The sequence below is a fragment of the Hydra vulgaris genome, chromosome 12, assembly GCF_038396675.1.
Source record: "Hydra vulgaris chromosome 12, alternate assembly HydraT2T_AEP".
NCBI classification, from domain to species: domain Eukaryota; kingdom Metazoa; phylum Cnidaria; class Hydrozoa; order Anthoathecata; family Hydridae; genus Hydra; species Hydra vulgaris.
In genome coordinates this window covers 21,009,665-21,030,485 of record NC_088931.1, presented here as the reverse complement: position 1 = coordinate 21,030,485, position 20,821 = coordinate 21,009,665, and the positions used below count along the sequence as shown (strand labels likewise).

Below are 20,821 nucleotides of genomic sequence, written 5' to 3'. Positions count from 1 at the left end.
TATATATATATATATATATATATATATATATATATATATATATATATATATATATATATATATATATGTATATATAAATATGTGTGTGTATATATATATATATATATATATATATATATATATATATATATATATATATATATATATATATATATATATATATATATATATATATATATATATATATATATATATATATATATAATATTGAAGACCTCCTTTCTTGGTTCCTGCTAATATAATGCACCAGTAGACTAGTGGTAGAACACTCTGCTCATAATTAGGAAGTTCAAATCCAGCCTATGCCTTTTTTAACCAGGTTTTTTTAAAGTTTAGAGTTGAGAGAGTAGCAAATTAAAATGTTTAAAAAAAATTGCTGCAGTCTTAAGGAAACAAACATATCAAAAAAAAAAAAAAAAAAAAATAGTAGACTTTATCACATTCAAGTACACATAAGTATTTGCATGTACTCGAATGATTTTGGATCTTAAGCTAGATTTTTTTTAAACTAATTTAATGCAGGCATTATCAGAAACCTAACGCTATAACTTATATTGAATTGCTTAAAGTTTTTTATATGAATTATTCTTTATTGATCTTGAAATGTTAAAGTAATTTCTTTGCTGCATGACTACAAGGTATAGAGGCAGGAGCATGCTGTAAGACTTACAGCCCTATAAACATAAGTTTGGTAATAGAAAAAGCCACTGGTTTATTTAATAACATTATGGTATTATGAACAATTTTTGATTGCTTGTCTCAATTTAGAATTTTAGTGTGTATAATAAAACATATAATTATATCTGTTGTAAAGAAAGAAAATTCTAATTTATTATTTATATATTAATAATAGAAAATTTAAATTTATTAACTATTTAGGGTAGAAATAGTCAGCCATATCAGCTATTTATAATCTGTGACATTTATCAGCCATGTTTCAAATTTTAAAAAAGCAACAAAAAAAAAATCTGCAACAAACTAAACAAACAAAATATAAACCTGTAAATGTAAATTCAAGAAAAAACAAAACAAAAAATAAACCTGCAAATGTAATTTCTCAGATGATTTAATAAACATTCTAAGCCTTTCGAACCGAACTCAATAATCCAGCTATAAAGTTCAAATATTAATATTAAAATATTTAATGAAATACAAAAAATTATCAAAAAAGCAATTAAATTACAAAAAAGGCTGATGATTTTATAAATTAAAGCAAGGCTTATCAAATTAAAATAAAAAATTATTAAAACATCAAAAATTAAAAAGTCACTTAAAATATATATATGGAGAGAAAGAGAGTAATTATAGCTATCAGATAGGGTAAGTACAGCTAACACATAAGGTATCAGATAAGGTAAGTACAGCTAACACTCAAGCTATCAGATAGGGTAAGCACAGCCATGGCCTACTATAAATACACGGCCGGGTTTGTTGGTTTTTACGGAAAAAACTAGGAGGCCAGTTTTTTTTTTTTTTGTAATTATTGAGTTTTCATAGAAAATGCTGGAATAATAAAAATATAAATTATTAAAACAAATAAACAACTGTTTAAAATTCTTTTTTATTTAAAGTAATATAAACATTCATAAAATCACAATAAATTTTAAAATACTGTGAAATTAACAACAAGAAATAGATTAATCATTATGCTTTCTTTTTATTCTCTTTGATTTAAAAGCAACAATCTCGTCTTTTCTTTTTCCACCATTGATAATTATTTGCTTGTTGTTAAAGTATATGTTTATAATTATATTATTAATAAATATTATAGCATTATTAAAATGCTGAGGACACATGAAGATCCCTCCTCTTCCAAGATTCAGGAGCTTTCTTGCAGCATATCTGATATTATCAGCATTTAAAAATAAATTTTCTTGAGCTAAATCTAGTTTAGCAAAGTAATGGGATATATATGATGCAAGATGTTTCCCAGGTAATTGAAGTCCCCCTCTAGAGAGCAAATTTGTATACTCAACACAAATGGTGACCTTCTCATGATTTAATAACACTTCACATTCAGAACAAACAAATTTTTTAGAGATTTTTTCATAATAAATCCTGCAATGTAGGTTGCCACCTCCTTGCTGTCATCGTCTAAATTGATCTCTTCAAAATCATTTTCAAAATCGATTTCACATGAAAGATCTGGACTTGTCTCTGGTTTAAGATTTAAATCCCAGTAATTTATATCTTCTTTCATTAGAGATTTAATTTGAAGTATTTTCTCAGAAGATTCAACTTCACGTAAACCAACAAGAAAACGACCTCCACTCATTTGACTATATATTTTGAAAATCAACGTTCTAGAGGGTCACTTTGGAAACGACTTGTTAAAATGTAAGTATAACCTTCATTGAGTAAATCATCACACAAATCAGCAGAACTTTTTAATGTTTTTATCATAGCATTTGCTGTTTGCTTGAGTAAGAGTAAACTTTCCACACTCCTTTAACTGTTTTATTTGCCATTCATTAATCCACTTCGAAAAACAACGTAAGAATTCAGGTTTTTTATCTTCCCTCACAACTGCATAACCAATATAGTTATTTGAATATTTTGACTTTGAATTCGATATTAATCACCAACTATTAATAAGGCATAAAAATTTAGCTGCAGATAAATCTTGTGGAAAATAACTTTTAATGGCAGCTGACGTTGTTTCATGAAAAACATTCAAAGCAAGAGGAACACTTTGCTTATCATTTCCTGGATGTAAAGTTTGAAATGTGAGTTTATGTGCCTTACATAAATTAGCACTAAGTTTTTCATCTTTTCGTAAGTTTTATGGAGAAGATGCCAAGATATTTCACCAGCAGTAACTGAAATAGGATCATAAAGTCCATCGAAATGGAAAACAGGGAATATAAATCGCTTAGAATTAGTAGATTATTTCGAATATTTTTTAAGAGATGAACACTATCATACATAAGGTAAATTTTTTTTTCTTCGTACACAATAAAATTATCTTCTTCAGATTTACCAGTTCCAAAGCATTTAATCAACTGTTCATATCCTGATACATTTGTCGAATGATTGTCTGCAACTATTGAACGTACATTAAATCCTGCTAATTTCAAAACAGACAAACTTTCTTTAATTTCAAGGAAAACTGTATCTCCATTAATTTTTGTTTGTGGACAAGACTTTATGACATAAGGGATAGATTTTTTTAAACTCACAACCACAAAAACAAGGATACTTTTGAAAAAGTTACCATTTTTATCCAAACCAACATATTTACCGCTACTATACTCACTACATTTCTGTAAATACATTTCATCCAACATTAAAATACAGTCTGGGTCTACTTTTCCTTCCTCCAAAAGTAACTTATTAGCTTTTAAGGGTTCAATTCCTCCAGCTGCTAATTTTTTTAAAACTGACAATGACGATAAAGGTATTTTTTCTTGTAATTGAATGTATGCTTGCTTTGAAGTATAGCGTTGTAATAATGATAAACGAAGAACTTCAGATGAATATGGTTTCCTGCCTTTCTGTTTATAATATTGGATACTATGAATTTCATCTAAAATAGTTTTTTTTTTTCTGCAACAAAAATACGCATATATGATGCAAAGTTTTCTAATATGCTAATATTTTTAAGTAAATATTGGTTTTGCTTAAACCACTTTGGAAGAGGAATTTGACATCCATTGTGATGCAACTTTACATGCAAAGTAGAATCGACTTGTATTGATTCAATACAGGGAGCATTATCAACAGATGTCACATTAAAAATATGATAATATAAAACATGGGAGTCATATTTTTGAAAAATAAAGCCAACAGGACTTGAAGATGAATTTAACATTTCTAGGTCTTTGATAGAATCTTTTTCCATAAAAATATCTGACTCATCTTGAATGCTTGTGACACATCTAGTTGGAGATTTTCTTGATAGACCTGAAATAGATAATAACAGAGAAGGTGGAATTTTTTTATTGCATCATTTGAAAAATAGTTGGTATCGGATGAAGATCATAAATAAGAGTCATTCTAACACCGTGCTTTAGAAATTTTGGATCAAAGTGTGCACTACAAACACCTGAATGTTTTGTAGGAAACCAATTTTTTCTATTAACAAACTTAATCCATTTTTTTCTTAACTCAGGTCTTTTAAGAGCATCAGGAAACGCAAAAACACTATTTTCTTTGTTATAAACTGTTGTTTCTGAAGTCAATTTAAGAGTATTCACATTTGTATTTGATGATTTACTTTTGTATCCACTGCAATAGTATATCACTGCACACTTGTTTGGCATTGTATTAAGAATTCTAGGTTTGAAAATAAAAGTAATTCTTATATTTTTGAAGCACAATAAAAATAATCATATCTCAAAAGCGACAAGCTGTTATAAATGTGTCTAATTTAAATATTGTATTTATATTGTTACTTAATTAAAATCTTATTTAAAACATCAAAATTAATAAGTTCCTCATAACTAAACTCATAATAAAATTGATATATAATCAAAAAATATTATATATAACAAGGAAAACAAAGCCTACTGTTTAAAGATATCGTTTATTACAGCAAATAAAACTGGCCTCCTAATTTTTTCCATAAAAACCAACAAACCCGGCCGTGTATTTATAGTAGGCCATGGTACAGCTAACACTCAAGGTAAGTATAAATTGCTACTTTTACACTTTGAATTGTTTTCATATAACAGAAAATATGTATTATTAAACAACTTTTTTTTAATCAAATTTTAATAAAGTTAAAAATAAACATATTTGTTTAAAAGATCATTTACTACGTGTTTATTTATTTTTAGCTTTCATAAACTAGCAGCAAGTGGACTATTTACTTTACTAATCGAGTATTCAATTGTTTATTTTTAGTTTTCATATTTATATTAATTAGCAGTAAGTGAACTTATAAAACAAATCAAATGAAAATTGTATTCTAATTTGTAAAAGAAAACGGTAGTGGAGGATAAAAATTGTGTTTATTATTTAAACTATAACATATACAAAAGTTTTGATGTTTGACTTGATGTTTGACAATTTTTATTGTTATACTTAGATAATTTTTATTGGTTATACTTAGACAATTTTTATTGGTTATAATTAGACAATTTTTATTGTTATACTTAGACAATTTTAATGTGGATTTAACAAGCCTAATATTTTGTTTTGACAACTTGGCCATGGCTCTTTGCAAGTTGTTAAAATTAGCGCGTTTAAAAAATGTGCTAAATAAAAAATGTAAACTTTACCTAAAATCAAAATAAAAAAACCATAAAATGAAAAGAGAAATAAAAACTAAAGAGAAAAAAAAAAACCAAACTGAAAAAAAAAAAAAATCTTGACAAATGATAAAAGAGAAAAAAGAAAAATAAAAACAAAATTAAAATGTCTTTATTAATATTTCAATTTAAAAGCGTTTCACTCCATAGAATTTAGGAAAGATCCAAATTTTAAAGTTATTTAATTCAAGCTTAACTACTTCAAAATTTCATTTATAAATTTGAAGCTTACTTAAATATTTTCTAATGCAAATACTTAGCAAATAAAACAACAACAATAAAAATCTGTTAGAAGGGTTTGAACTCACATTTAACATCATATAAACTACATAAAGTCATCCTAAGCAATAATCGTAGTGAATGTGAAAAGTTATTAGATTTAAAGTATTAATTGAGACTCTTTCAAATTAAAAAAACTATTAGGCTTGAACTATAATTTGAGATGCTTTTAAATTAAAAAAAAAAATAATTTTATGCTTTTATTTTTACTGGTTTATCTTTTCCTATCTTTTAATAAAATTTTGTTTCTAATTTTAATTTATGGTTTGTTTATTTTTAATTTTTCATTTTGTTTGTTTTTCAGTTCAAGCCTTCCTGGGAAGCGCGTGCAGTCGCAAGCCTTATTCGCTAAAAAGTTCCGTAAATTAACAATGCACTAGCCCACAAGCTTTTGGAGCATTGTCAATAACAATAGTTCATCAGGAAATAAATTATCAGGTTTAAATGCACAATTTGGATAATCCAACCAGAGTGCAGACTATTTCAGTGGGGGTAGTGAAAACAACCATATACTTTATAATCAAATATTAGTATTAATGACTTTTTATTTTTTTACATGAAAAACTTGTTTATAAAATACCAATTAGTTTTCTTGCTTTCTTTTGCATTGATAAAAACAGTAAAGTTTAGCAAAAATTTTTGAAAAAGAAATTTTAAAATTGTTTATGTTTCTAGCGCAAATTATAAAGTATTTCCTCAATATACTGACTGAAAAAAATTCTTTATCAAAAAACGTTTTTATTTTTGTTGTATTCATATTTGACTTTTTCCTCAACTTGTATCAATTTTGGTAGTGGAAAATAACAAAAGCCCTAAAAAAAAAAAGAAAACAAAAAAGTAAAATATTTAGGTATATTTTTTTCACAAAATTTTACTTTTTTTTAAAAATTTATTTTATTTAGATTTTCTATTTCGTATAGTATGTTTCCTTTCTTCGAGTATTGCTGTTTTATTCTTTGTAGTTTCTAAAAGCTTTATTTTACCGCAAATTCTTAAAATGCTTACTATTTAGAAATGTGGTCAAGTTGTCTGAAAATTACTTTAAGCGTGGACAAACAAGGCATGCGACCACACCTGCTTCCCCAGAAGATGTGAAAAATTACAAGTTTTAAAAGTTTAACGTTTAAAACTATTTTTTGGTTATTAATGGAATGTTAGATTTTAAAAAATGAACGATGTAACAAAACTCAATTTAAAAACTTATTACAAAATTTAAAGATAATGGAATGTATAAAAAATTTGTTTTTTCAAGAGATAGATCAATTTTAAAATATCCGTTCAGAGTAAAGTTAACTTTTGTTTGTTAGCAATTAAGAGTGAACTGTTTTTGATAATAAATATACAAAAGTAAAAATTTCAGTCTTAATAACAATTACATAAATTTAATTTTTGAATTGAATTTTTTGAATGAATAAAGTTTTAAACTTTAGCTGCCATTTTATTTTACTTTAGGGAAACAAAAAAACAAAACAAAAACTTTTCAGAAAGTTATGTTTCTTTTCCATACTCTTTTCGACTAATCGTTAATTAATAACATTTGTAATTGCTTATGTTTTGAGTTCGAATAGTTTTATATTTTCTATATAATATATTTATTATATATAGACAACAAATATTTGAATACAAGGCGTACGCGTAAATACTACTATGTTAATTTTGCAAATATTACTAAAAACTGTTTAAAGCATTTAAAACATTTAATAAGTAATAAAATTAAAATTACTAAAATATAGTTACTAAATATATAAAACACTTTAAACAATTTTCAATAAATATTTACAAATATGGTAGTATTTGCAACTTGAGTATATAAATAAAATAAAGTCTTAAATAAAAAAGTTTTTCTTAGCATAACTAAAGTAGCTTAAGCTTAAGTTCGATAAATTCATGTATTCAAAGAAATGCCTTTTACAATGAGGGGCTATTTTAAATTAACTTTTCATCTTTGGATAAAACTAAACAATGTAAACACAAATGATTAAGATGATGATTAAAATAATGATTTTAAAATCATTGTCGTGGCACAGGTTTACACTATGGGAGAAAGGAGGGAGGGGGGATACAAAATATCTATAATAATAATTTTTCTGAAGATGACACATTGTGAAATGTTAACCTATGAATAAAATTATACATTTTAGTACTTTTGGTACCAATTTTATTTTGCTTTCATCATTGATATACTTACATTATCTTTATAGTACAAAATACACCTATAAAATTATAGATTTCCCAAGTGTGATTGTTATACCCAACAAAAAAGCAAATTATATTTAAACTTTTTTTTTCTTTAGTATGACCTATTTTGCAGCTAAATTTCTGCATTAAAATCTTTCAAAAAAGTCCTCAGTTGACCTCATCACACTTTCCATTCAAAATTTATGAACAAATGTTCATAAAAACAGCTGTTCAGCCAATAGTGACGCATATTAGCCAATAGTATAATGTAACATAATGGTGAAAATGCTGTTTTCTAACAGTGAGTTAAAAAAATGGAAACAAAAATTAATTTTTAAAATTTTGCTTGCCAGCCAAATAACGAGTTTCTGCCCAGCACTTTTTCTTTGTTTATAACAGTAAGTTACAAACAAAGACATCTGACTATAATATATATTGTAAATCCTGGTAGCTTTATTGAAATAAAACAGACCTCCATGGAATATTCATAATTTTTCTAGCAATTGGTTGCAAAAAAATATTTTTAACAAACCAGACATCACATTCATTATTCACAGGAAGTTCACAACCCTGACTTTTTATATTTCTGCTAAAGCCAATATTTCAATTTTTGAAATGGCAACTTTAATCTAGATGTTTCTTTTAGACAAAGAAAAAAAAGAACATTAAAAAGAAAACACCTTCATCTTTCATATGTAAACCCCTGTAAAAACCCAAACTCTAAATTTACTAAAGTATAAAATTATAAAAAATAATACGTTTAACAACCACCCTATAAAAAAAAATACAAAAGTTGTATAAATACAACTATTGTATTCTTTACTTTTAAATTTTCTTTTTTTAATTATTAAATTTTTCAATTTTAATTAATTAAAATTTGATATTTAGTTACAACTGTTTCCTTTTTTTAGTATTAGTTTTTTTTTCTCAGTAGATAAGTTTAGCTTTTTACCACAAACTAATGAAATGCTTTAAAAGTTAACAGATGTGAACTGCCATGGACAATGAAGACGTGCGACCTTCCTAGGAAGGCTTGTATTTGGACAACTGAATTAAAATTTTGCAATATTTTGTAACACAATAAATATTCACAATTTTGCAAAAACACGATATATATTCCTGGATAACACCCTGATAACCAACTTAATATTTATATTATGTAATTAATAATATCCAATTGAAATAATTTTTTTATTGTAGTGAATATTTTTTATAAGTCATTTAATTCTTTACTAAAGACACACCTAAAATATTTTTAAATCTAGTTTTTTGATTTGCAATGTTAACACTGTGTTTAACCATTTCAGGGTTTGCAAAATATAAAAATACTTTCCAACTTTTCTTTAAATACATTTTAAAAAATTAAGTTAATGGAATAAAGTACTTAATTGGTCAAAAGGTTTATGAAATAAAGTACCTAATTGGTCGGCCAGTAAGTGAGACTCGTAAAGATTGTAACAGCTGCACAAGTTCCCCATGTTCAAAATCACTTCTTGATAATTGCTGCTGGTAGTCTCCAGCTGATTCAGGACCAGATGATACCTTATTAAAAACAATAGAAAGTTAATTTACAACCAAATAATTTAGTAGCAGTTAAGAAAATATAAAAAATCCTAACTTTAATATTTTGCCTTCTCATAAATTGACCTAGCATATTCAACTTATCACCAAAATCTTTACTACGAATAGGCATTTTTAGATTCTCTGATAAATTCATTTCATCCTAAAAATATAACATATAAATTAACAAATGAATTACAAAAATTATAAAATTTATAAAACTTTAAACTTACAAGCATTTTCTCAAACTTTTTATCAAAATCTTCTGCTGGCAGTGACTTGAGCCCTGCAATTTCCCGCTCCAATACTTCATTGAATGGTGTTTCCATTTCATTGAAAGTTTTTGGTCCAGGAACAGTTGGTGGAAGTTTTTTTGCAGGTTTCCCAAGTTTTGCTTTCTTTTTAGAAGTAAAGCGCAACTAAATAATATTATTTTTAAAATAAGTTGAAATAAGCCTGTATTTTTGTGTTTAATGTAACTTTGTATGTAATATTTATGCATATTCAACAGAGTTGTAAGCTTTTTAGAGTTAATATCTAAATTTGTGGAAATAAAGAGATTTATTTTACTAAATGATTATTTATTTTAAAATGCTTTATGCCATATAAGTTATGAAAATGATAATCTTAATGTGTATATACTTAATTGGATATACACATTAAGATTGTGTATATCCAAATAAGTATATACACATTATTTTTGGGCATGTTTGTCTCGATACCCACATATTTTTCTAAAAATTATTGTTGTTGCCTAAATTTAGGAGGGGTGTGGGTGATTGGTTATTCTGTAGTGAGGTCTGTTTTATTGCAATAATTACTAATATCATGTAGGCTACTGGAGATGATAAAGATAGCAAGGATGCGTCCTTGACGAGCAATGCTAACCATTTTTTATCAAAATCTCGGAAACATTATTAGTGAATATATTGTGGCCCTGATGATGGAGTTTCACCTACATTAGTCCACTACTTAACTTTAATTAGATCTTACAACACCGTGATCTTTATTATCTTTCTACTTTCCCTTATGGTTTATATAAATATTTATACTTTGGATTATTACTTTGGATTTTCTCTTTACACATGTGTATGTATATATGGATAAATATGTTTTATATTTTTTTATATATTCCTTTATATTAAGTTAATATATGTGTGTGTGCGTGTGTATATATATATATATATATATATATATATATACATATATATATATATATATATATATATATATATATATATATATATATATATATATATATATATATATATATATATATATATATATATATATATATATAGGCCTTGTTTTAAAGCGTTAAGCTGTCGGCAATTTATGTAAGTGTTAATCAATTTTACATATGTCTAGAACGATTTCCATTAAGCAACTTTTTATCATTTTTTAACTTTTAAATTATTCTATAAGCGTATGATAACGAGTATGTAATAAAATCAGTTACAAATGTTTGGGTGACAACTATATTAGATATAATCGCTATTTACTAATGAAAAAAACCCAATTAAAATTTAAACTACGAAAACTTAATCTCTATTAAGCTAATTATTTTATCAAAATATTTAGTAACAGAAAACAAAATTGTTTATAGTTAACAACAATTTTTTTTTGTATACAAAGTTATTAAATATAACGTAAAAAAAAAAACATAAAAGAAATATATGAAGGCCTCACCAGAAGAACGATCAGAGTCACAAATTTGATTTTTTTGAGTTATTACCCTTTTATTGTAGCCCTGGGTTCATACTTTGTCTACCTGAAGTGACTAATCGAAAAACGATTGGAATCTTGAGTTATAGGAATTAATGATTTTAATTCATTGAACTACATAATGGTGTTTTAAATTTTAATATTTTTTTTGCTTGAAAAACATGAATACTTTAAGCTTGAAGCAAAGAATACAGTTATATAAGTTAATTCTGATAAAAAATATATGATTTAATTTAAAACTAATTTAATAAAAGTATTAAATTTTATTCTGATAAAAAAATATACATAATTTAATTTTGATTTAAAATATATATAATATATAATAAAACAAAATAATAAACGTATACCAACAAAAACAAACTTTGTTGTTTTACTCGAAGCTTGCCGTCTCCACAATAGCAATTCTCTTGGAGTCTTTAAAATATTTGCCGCAATCTGCAGACTTTATAATTTATTTAAGCGCGTTTAATTCCAAATAGTTATAGTAAATCACGTCATTGTAGAATTTCGATAAAAAATCTTGAAAATTTTTTTGTTAGCAAATCATAGATTTTTTATTTTCATTATATTTTCATTAAGAACTTGTTTAGTTACTTATCATTATATAAAATATATACTCTATAAAATATATAAAAATATATAAATTTTAACATTATATAAAAGTTTGTTTTTTTTAATCATAAATTACTATAGAATTTTTTTAGTTATTTCAAATTATTATTTTTTTGTTATTTTTACAAAGTTTGCATTAAAAATAATAATAAAATATTTCAGACATTTTAAGCTTGTTTATTGCTGTAAGTTAATTTTGTGTTATATTTATTGTTATTAAATTATTATTATCCGTATAAAGGTTCTGTTAAAAAAATTATTTTGTATTTTTTAACCTTATAAAAGTTTAATTAACAGCATTTAGGGATTGTTCATAAAGTATGTACGCTTGGGTGGGGGAGAGGGGGTCTGCAGAGACCATATATGAGATTGAGGGCAGGGGGTCAATTTTAAAAGTACGGAGACACTAATATAAAAAAAATATCATAAAATATTATGATATTTTTTTATGATTTTTATGACATATATATATATATATATATATATATATATATATATATATATATATATATATATATATATATATATATATATATATATATATATATATGTATATATATACAACCCGTAGATGTTGTCCGAAAGTTTTTTCCATATTTTGTTGACAAAAAGTAAAAATTAAAATGCAAGACCGGAATTATTTTTTTTTATTAATTGATAGACTGCCTGCCCCAACCAAACCCTCAGTCGATGTAGCAACACTCCCTTGCGGGTCAGGCTAAAAGAAAGTAGATGTAGCAGCACTCCCTTGCGGGTCAGGCTATTTGTCAGTTGATGTAGCAGCACTCCCTTGCGAGTCAGGATATTTTTCAGTCGATGTAGCAGCACTCCCTTTCGAGTCAGGCTATAAGATAGTCGATGTAGCAACACTCCGCGCATGATTTACAGTAAAAATAAATTAAAAAAAAAACATTTTATTAAAAAAATTAAAAATAAAAACATTTTATTAAAAAAAATAAAAATAAAAACATTGTTTATATTGTTAAAAACATTCAGAATGTTTTTAAAACATTCTGGTCAATTAAATTTGCGTTTTTGTGGTTTTTTTAAAAAACGATTTATTTGTAATTAAATTAATGGTTTTTACTTTTGTCCAACACGCAAATGTTGGACGAAAGTCAAAAGTAATTAAAAGTAACGTATGTGTTGGCGTAAGAATCACTTTTTTCCTTCCGCTCTTCCCAAAGACAACAAACTATAGATCTATATATATATATATTTATATATATATATATATATATATATATATATATATATATATATATATATATATATATATATATATATATATATATATATATATATATATATATATATATATATGGCCTTGTTTTAAATAAAAAATTTTAATGCATTATATATGACCACATGGGTAAAACCACAGATGTCCACTTTTTGAAAATTTCAAGTTTAAGATAATTTTATGATATACTGGTACTGACCTATTTTAATTTGAAAATTCATAACAAGAAAACTATGTTATAAGGTTCTATGGTCATTTAAAAAAAAGAGCAACTTTAAAACAACCACTGTTGTTCAATATTTACTTTGTAAAAAATGAAGTTGTCCCAGTTACTTAAAGCTAAACCAATGGTAAAATAAATCTTATGTCACATGATCAACATATATTCTTAAAAATAGGGCGTATCTAAATAACCTTACAGTCACAAAAAAACCTAAAGAAAAAAGTAAAGGGAGAAAAAGAGAGTTTGCTTGAGATCTAAGATTAGTAAATCATGTTTTGAAGTTACAACAGAAGATGATAGAGATCAGAAGATGACGAAGTTACAACAGAAGATGATAGAATAAAGTTAATATCGTATTTCAATAACTTGAAAGCAAAGGATGAGCAGGATTTGTATATTTTTTCCATTATTTCTGCTCATAGCATTAAGCGTCAACAAAGCAAAAAAATTCTGTTTTTAATCATTAGGTGGAACTTGTCATTTGGATATCGTAAATAAGATGCTTGCTTATTTTGTGACCAAACAAAGTAAAAAATAAGACTAAATAAATTGTCTGGTTCTGATACTGCTAAAAGTAGGTTACAAAATAAGAATGTTTTGCATCACTCCGGCTCAATCAGAAAAAAGTGAATACAATTTATCAGAATAAAAAAAAGCATGTCTTTAAACTCAGTACACTTTTAATTGTGAGGCAATCTGCTTTACTTTTCCAACGAAACCCTGAAATGACAAATCAATATGTGCACTATTACTTTAAACTCAAAAAGTATATTTTTATTGCTATGATAAAATTGTTGGCAACAAATGGTCTGTAAGCTCTATGTTACATGACTTTTAAATTATCAATTGCCTCAAATGTAAAGCATATTAAATTAATTTGAAATTTATGTGCTGCATACATGACCATTTTATGTGTTTTACATACCATATGTCTAGATAAAAAATTAAAGTGCCTGATAAACAGAAACAAGCACAGATATCTCTGTTATCCCTTTCTTGTTAAAAAATTAAAAAACTTATTTAAGCTAAGCAATATATACACACACACACACACACACACACACACACGCACGCACGCACACACAAACACACATATACACAGGGCTCGAAATAACGAACCTTTTTCTATCAGACAAATTGTCTGATAAAGACTCAAGTTTGCCGGACATGCCTGATTAATATTAAAGTGCGATTGAACACCATTCCTGAACACGCATAAAATATTTTGTTTTTACGCAATATGTTTTGACAACTGAAACGCGCTGAAAATAAAAAGAAAATTTGTAAGATAAATTATCTAACAAAAAGAAAATCTTAAAAAAAAAGAAAAAATCTAAGCTCAAAAAACTCAAATTTGAAAAGGACAACATATTTATATTACAATTTTTAAAAATACTATACTATGCGAAATGCTTTGTAAATTATTAAATACATAGATTATTACATAAACATATTGAATACATAGGCTATGTAATTATTAAATACATAATTAAATATGTATAATAACATGTATTATATAAAATATAAAAATGTATAATAAAAATACGAAATTATCAAATACATAAATTACTCTGTAAATATACTAAATATATAAATTATTAAGCTTACTTATTACTTTATTAAATACAATAACATATTAATTATAATGTTTAAAATAAACCCATTTTATTTAAATTATCAAAGAATATTATAAGTAATTACATTTATATAAATAAGAATTTTTTTAAAATATTTTCAAGCTATTTCTAGGATCAATTTTATAAACACTTTTAATAGCAAACATTTTTAGCGCGAAAACAAACTTTAGGTAACAACTCAAATTTAATAGTGTAATAAAAAATACTGGTTTATATAAGCATAACTATTAAACTATTTAAAAAGTTAATAAATTTAAAAGGGATTTTAAAAGCTAAAATATTTTTTGAAATTTATAAAAACCATCGTACAAAAAATAAAATAAATACTGAACAATAAATTTAAATTGATAACTAATTGCAATGTTTTAATATGAATGATAATAACCAGGCTACTTAATTCAAAAAATGTAATGCTTTGGCGTCTTTTATAAAATGAATTAACTCAAAAAAAATGACGCATTTTATTAACGCAGCCAAGTGTTCAACTTCAATTTTGTTTTGTATAAAAAATAAAAAGTTCAAAAAATAAAGTTTATATACAATACTGAATTTATTAATAACTTTTGGAACAACTAAAATGATTAGAAAATAAATGCACATAAAATATATTTCAGACAAAATGACTGATAGACGTCATTTTTTACTGGACAAGTGCCGGACAATGTTCGATTGTCTTGCGCTTATTTTGAGCATATATACATATATTTGAAAATAAAAAAAAGCATTTATTCTTATTAATGTTTTATTCTTAATGAGTTGTTAGTCTGGTTTAGACATACTTGATAAAAAGTGACGGATTACAGTCAGTATGATAAATAAATGAGGTTGGAAAAGAGATGAGGTTGCAATAGTAATTTTTATAAAAATTTAAACAAAATTCACAATTTTTTTCATTTTATTGAAATTTTTTATTAAATGAGGAAGCGGGGAGATGGGGGAGTTAGGGGTAGGTTATCACATACATCTGAGTAAGTTGTGGTTGTATGTTATAGTATGTTACCATCTACATTTAAGAAAATAATATATATATAATATATATATATATATATATATATATATATATATATATATATATATATATATATATATATATATATATATATATATATATATATATATATATATACATATATTATATATATGTATATATTTTTTGAGTGTAGACATCGTGTATAAGAGTGTATGTTATATTATTAAGAAAATATCAAACAATACGAATTCTCTTAATACAAATAATAATTTATTTTGAGAAATTTTCACTGGGTTATGGATACCAGCATCATCAGCTCGCAAAATATTACAAAATTTTTTGAACGTTAAAAAAACAGTTTAATAAATTTTTTAACTGGCTAGTGCTTTTGTGCTAAAGTCTTTTTGCACTTTGGCTAGCGCGTAAAAATAAAAGCGCTTTATTTTAAACTGCAATAAAACTATTTTGTTCATTTGTTCAACTTTTATGAAAAATGGCTTTTTTTAACAGTTTTTTTTTAAATTAATTTATCTAGTATTTATTTAAAGCATTCTTTTCGTTATTTGTATTATATTCTAAATAGCAGACAAAATGAATTTTTTTCACGCAGGCTAACTTAAAAATGACCATCCATCCTGCCAGCGCTTTTTCATGCGCTGGCGTTAAATTTCGAGTGGAGAAGACTGACATCACTTAACAAAAATTTTTCGTTTAAAACTATGTTTTATCAACAAAAACTCTTTTTTTTGTAATTTTTTTTTAAAAGAATTAAAAAAAAAAAGATTTTTCTTTTCTCTGATGAGTCTTTATTGATGAACATAGTGTTAAATGAAAAATTTTTGTTGATTTTCTTCTAATTATTGCTCTGTTATTTTAAGAACATTGAGCATTCCATTTTGTAGAATACATTTTAAAATTGTTAGTCAGCATTCGGCAATGCCAACGCAAAGCCGACCTATCTTTGCTTTACAATGACATACAACTGCCAACCTGAATCTTCTAAAACATTGGCATCCCAAAATAAAAATATGAAAAAATATTAAATATTCTTTTATTATAAGTTTATAATTTATTTATTGTAATTACTTGTTTTTTCAAGTTTGACAAGTTTTATTTTAATAAAATTCATTCAACTTTTTTTTAATTTATTTTTGCATTTTTTCTCAAATTTATTTAAGCATAGCAAGGTTATTTATTAATATAAAAGTTAATAAAAATAGATGTTCAAAAAAAACTCATAAGAAAGTTTCATAAAATATTTACTTAAATATTGTTAAACCCTCTTTTATCAAGTACAACTATTTGTCATTAATTATTTCATTTTTTTGTATCATATTCCTATTTATTAATGATTTTCCTGACAACCTTACATCTAAAGTGGTTTTATTTGCTAATGACTCAATTTTATACTCCTGTCTTGATAAAAAATTTCCTTTTGATCTTGAATCTGATTTCACTTCTGTAACAGCTTGGGGCTTGCAGCGGCTTTTGAATTTTAACTCCAGCAAAACTCTGTTATTTACTGCAAACAACTATCACAATACTGCCAACATTCCTATATTGATAAATGCCAACCCTCTCACTGAGCGCTTTTTTTTATGCCTTCTTGGAATATTAATTATTACTGACTTTTTATGGAAATTGAATTCTAAGCATTTGCTAAGGTTGCTTACTGACTTTTTATGGAAATTGAATTCTAAGCATTTGCTAAGGTTGCTTTTCTCTATTGTCTTAACCACTTTCTTCCTCCTGATTCCCATATCTAATTCTTATTATTTATTATTAAATCTCTTATTGGCCACTGTATGGAATACTGTTGTCATATTTGGGCTGGTTCTTCTAATAATTTTCTTTTTCTTCTAGATAATTCCCAAAAATCCATTGTAAACCTAGTTGTACCTGCTCTATCTGCCAAGCTTGAGCCTTTCCTATTGTTCTAAAGTTGTATCTTTTTCTCTTTTCTACAAATACTATCATGGTTGCTACTCAAAGAAGCTATCATCTCTAGTTCCATCAATCAAGTCTCATTCTTTTATCTGTTCCTGCATGCTCTTTTTAGTATTTATAGTATCTAAGAAGCCATACCTCTATGCCTTACACACCAACTAACTGTAAAATCCTAAGAAGAACAATAAAATCTCTGGAAAGGGATCACAATGATAACTTCTGTAAAAATAGACATGGTGGAAATGTAAGAACTCTAGGTAAGTTTTATAATTTAATTATTCTCCTGTTTTACATATTATGTTGGGAATAGTGTAAAAGTTGTATAAATTAATGTTAAAGGAATGTAAGACTTGATTGTCATGCTGGTTTTTCTTAAACAGTGAAGATGTGAGAAGTGAAGCTGTTAAAAGCTTTGAATATTCTCACAAAGGAAAAGCCTTAAGCCATGAGTTTAATATGTGATATAGAGAATTATAAATGTTAAGAATATCAGGATGAAGATATAAAGTCTAGATGCTTATATTTATGAAAAAATTGCTTTTAGAACAATGAAAAAAAATTGCATACGAGAACAATGTGAAATTTTAAATGTGGACTTGAATCAATTGTAGATAAAATGTTAGGGTAACTATGAAGGTTGTGAAAAAATAAGTTTAAAACTAATTGCTTTTTAATGAAATAAGTGAGCTTTTTAATTATTTAAATTTATTTGCTTCTTAATTTCATGTTTACTTTCCAAAGAAAAATATCACTCAAAAAATGTATGAGCTAATTTTTAATGTATTACTTTTTGCTAAACAATAAAAGTTTTATACTGTTGAATGAAGTGTTGGTATAACTGCGTAAATAAGGAATTAAGACAGTTGCGTCCAGTTAGATACTAGGAGCGAAAGCTCCTTTCAACTTCAAGCTGCTAAAGTGAAAAATTGCGCTGTGTGCTCTGAGAAAGGAGAAAATTTGTTTTATAGAAAAGATCTTTGTCTTGTTTTTGATCAGAGTTTTTAAATATGAATAAAATAAAAGACTTATAAGGAAATTTATGGTTTTCAAACTATTATTGTATGTTTGTGTAATATTTTTTTTATATAAGATCATTATTAAATATATTTTTTCATTAAATTTAACTTTTTTTAATTTTAGAGGCTAACTTCTTTATTGGTTTTGAAAAAGTTAATCCTTATCTACCTCTTCTGTCACAAAAGTATTGTAGTTTGTTGTTGTTAAATTTTGAATCTTAATTAAACATTTTTTTTTTTTTTGCAATTCTGTGTGACTTTATCAAAGCCTAAATCTGTTCACATAAGCTTGAAGTAAGGTTTTGTTGGAATTATTAATTTTTTAAATTTTGATTCTACAAAATAATTTGACTAAGTGATCCAATTTTAAAATATCATTTGTCGAAAAAGTTGCTTTAAAACAAAAATTTAAATTTTTCAATTTAATATTTTGAATCTTTTTACATAAATTAGATTAAGGACAAATGCTAATTAGTGAAGAAACAAGATCTCGTTAGATGTTCTCTTTTGGTGAAGAAAAAAATTGGTATTATATAACAATTTTAACTATTCTAAATTTAAGGATCTGAAAAAATCTTTTAATGTTAATTGCACCAATTATGCTTTTCAACTATTGATTTTAGTCATTCACGCCACTTGTCTTATATTAAAAATTTGTGGCACAAATTTTACTACACCAAAACATTGCAAATACCAATTTTATGAAACAAAATTATAATAAAGAAATATACTTTAATATTATTATACTTAATCATTAAAAATATACATGCTATTATTATCTTTACTTTTTATCTTTACTTTTTTTGTTAATAATTTCAGTTAGATGTTTACTTTCAATTAATACATAAATCAATTGTAATTACTCGTAAAATCTAATAACAACAATCAATGTTCAGAATACACAGATTGAATGACACAACTTACTAGAGGTAATTTAAGTTAATGACTTGAACTCTCAAAAAAGACTTTTTCTAATCCTTTTAAAAATTATTTTACTTTAAATCAACTCATCTGTAGAATTGTACAGACTAATATGTAGGACTGAATAATTCTGGTTTATATTTAAGAAAATCTGGAAATTATAAATAGGATTAATCTTACTTATCATTAATTAGCTAGAGCAATAACTCTTCAAAGGTAAATTAGCGTTTACAGACTTCTGCTTAATAATTTTTAGAAGCTACATGTTATAAATTGTACAACACATAAAAAACAGCTATCTTTAACCAAAACTATTTGTATCTAAAAGACAGAAACAACTTTTACTTACCAGGGAACCTTTTTCTTTGTCAGCCATTTTAATCTAGCAAATTATTTTGTAGCAATAAATTAGGAACATATTAATGTTTTCCTCTTCGCTAATTTATCCAAAACAGTTAGGAAAAATCAACTTTGCAACTAAATATTGATAATCTCCGTCTCTGCTTGCCTTACCTATTTTACTTTACGGCGAACAACACGGAATTTTTAAATTAGCTTTATATACCGGTAAACACATATGAGAAAAATACATATATGAGATGTGAGACGTTTTTTTGAATAACCGGTAATTTTTGTTTTGGCTTTTACTGTAGTAAAACTTAATATATTAAATAAATCCTTTTTTGAATTGTTTTCTTTTTCATTTAAAACTTTTTATGCTTTTTATTTTAGTTTAATATGGCATCATTATACAAAGTGAAAATGTCTTGAGAGATTCAGCAACCAGTAGAAAAAGTTGAGATTTAAATTGATACAAGCTGAAGCAATTGTTTACAATGAATTTCACTCTTGTTAATTGCTACAACTTTATAAGTTTATATACACATAGGAAAAAATTACGTTGTTTTAAAAGGGTGCTTATCACAACCCTATTGGTAAAAAAGGCTGCTGCTCAGCAACTGCATAAATTAATTTCATTCATTTATAAAAGAGCAGGTAATCTAACTAATTAGGTTATCATAAAAAATAAAATTAATAAAGAAGTAGTTAGAGATATATTATATCAGTTATGCATTTTAGGCAAGGGATGTATTTATGAGTTAAGGTAAAATGCTGCTTCAGTTTTCATTATCGAAATTCAAAAAAATTTAACTCTGCTGATAGAGACTTCTTTCATCTCTACCATTTGACTAGAGTAACGTGCTTGCAATAATTGCGGGTATAATAATTGTTTATGTAAATTATAACGTTATTACTT

At 25.4% G+C, this 20,821-nt stretch overlaps 1 protein-coding gene across 1 annotated transcript in view; it reads right to left on the bottom strand.

Moving 5' to 3' along the window:
• The window catches only part of LOC100202473 (protein diaphanous homolog 1), a 79,132-nt gene extending 58,655 nt beyond the window's left edge, over window positions 1-20,477 (bottom strand). The window contains exons 1-5 of the mRNA XM_065812522.1: window positions 19,913-20,477; window positions 9,503-9,688; window positions 9,328-9,432; window positions 9,127-9,251; window positions 1,042-1,110 (exon numbers count right to left, since the gene is read on the bottom strand). Coding sequence (XP_065668594.1) covers window positions 1,042-1,110; window positions 9,127-9,251; window positions 9,328-9,432; window positions 9,503-9,688; window positions 19,913-19,939 — 512 coding nt within the window. The 5' untranslated portion in view covers window positions 19,940-20,477. The remainder of the gene's footprint in view (window positions 1-1,041; window positions 1,111-9,126; window positions 9,252-9,327; window positions 9,433-9,502; window positions 9,689-19,912) is intronic.
• Window positions 20,478-20,821: the final 344 nt, after the last annotated feature.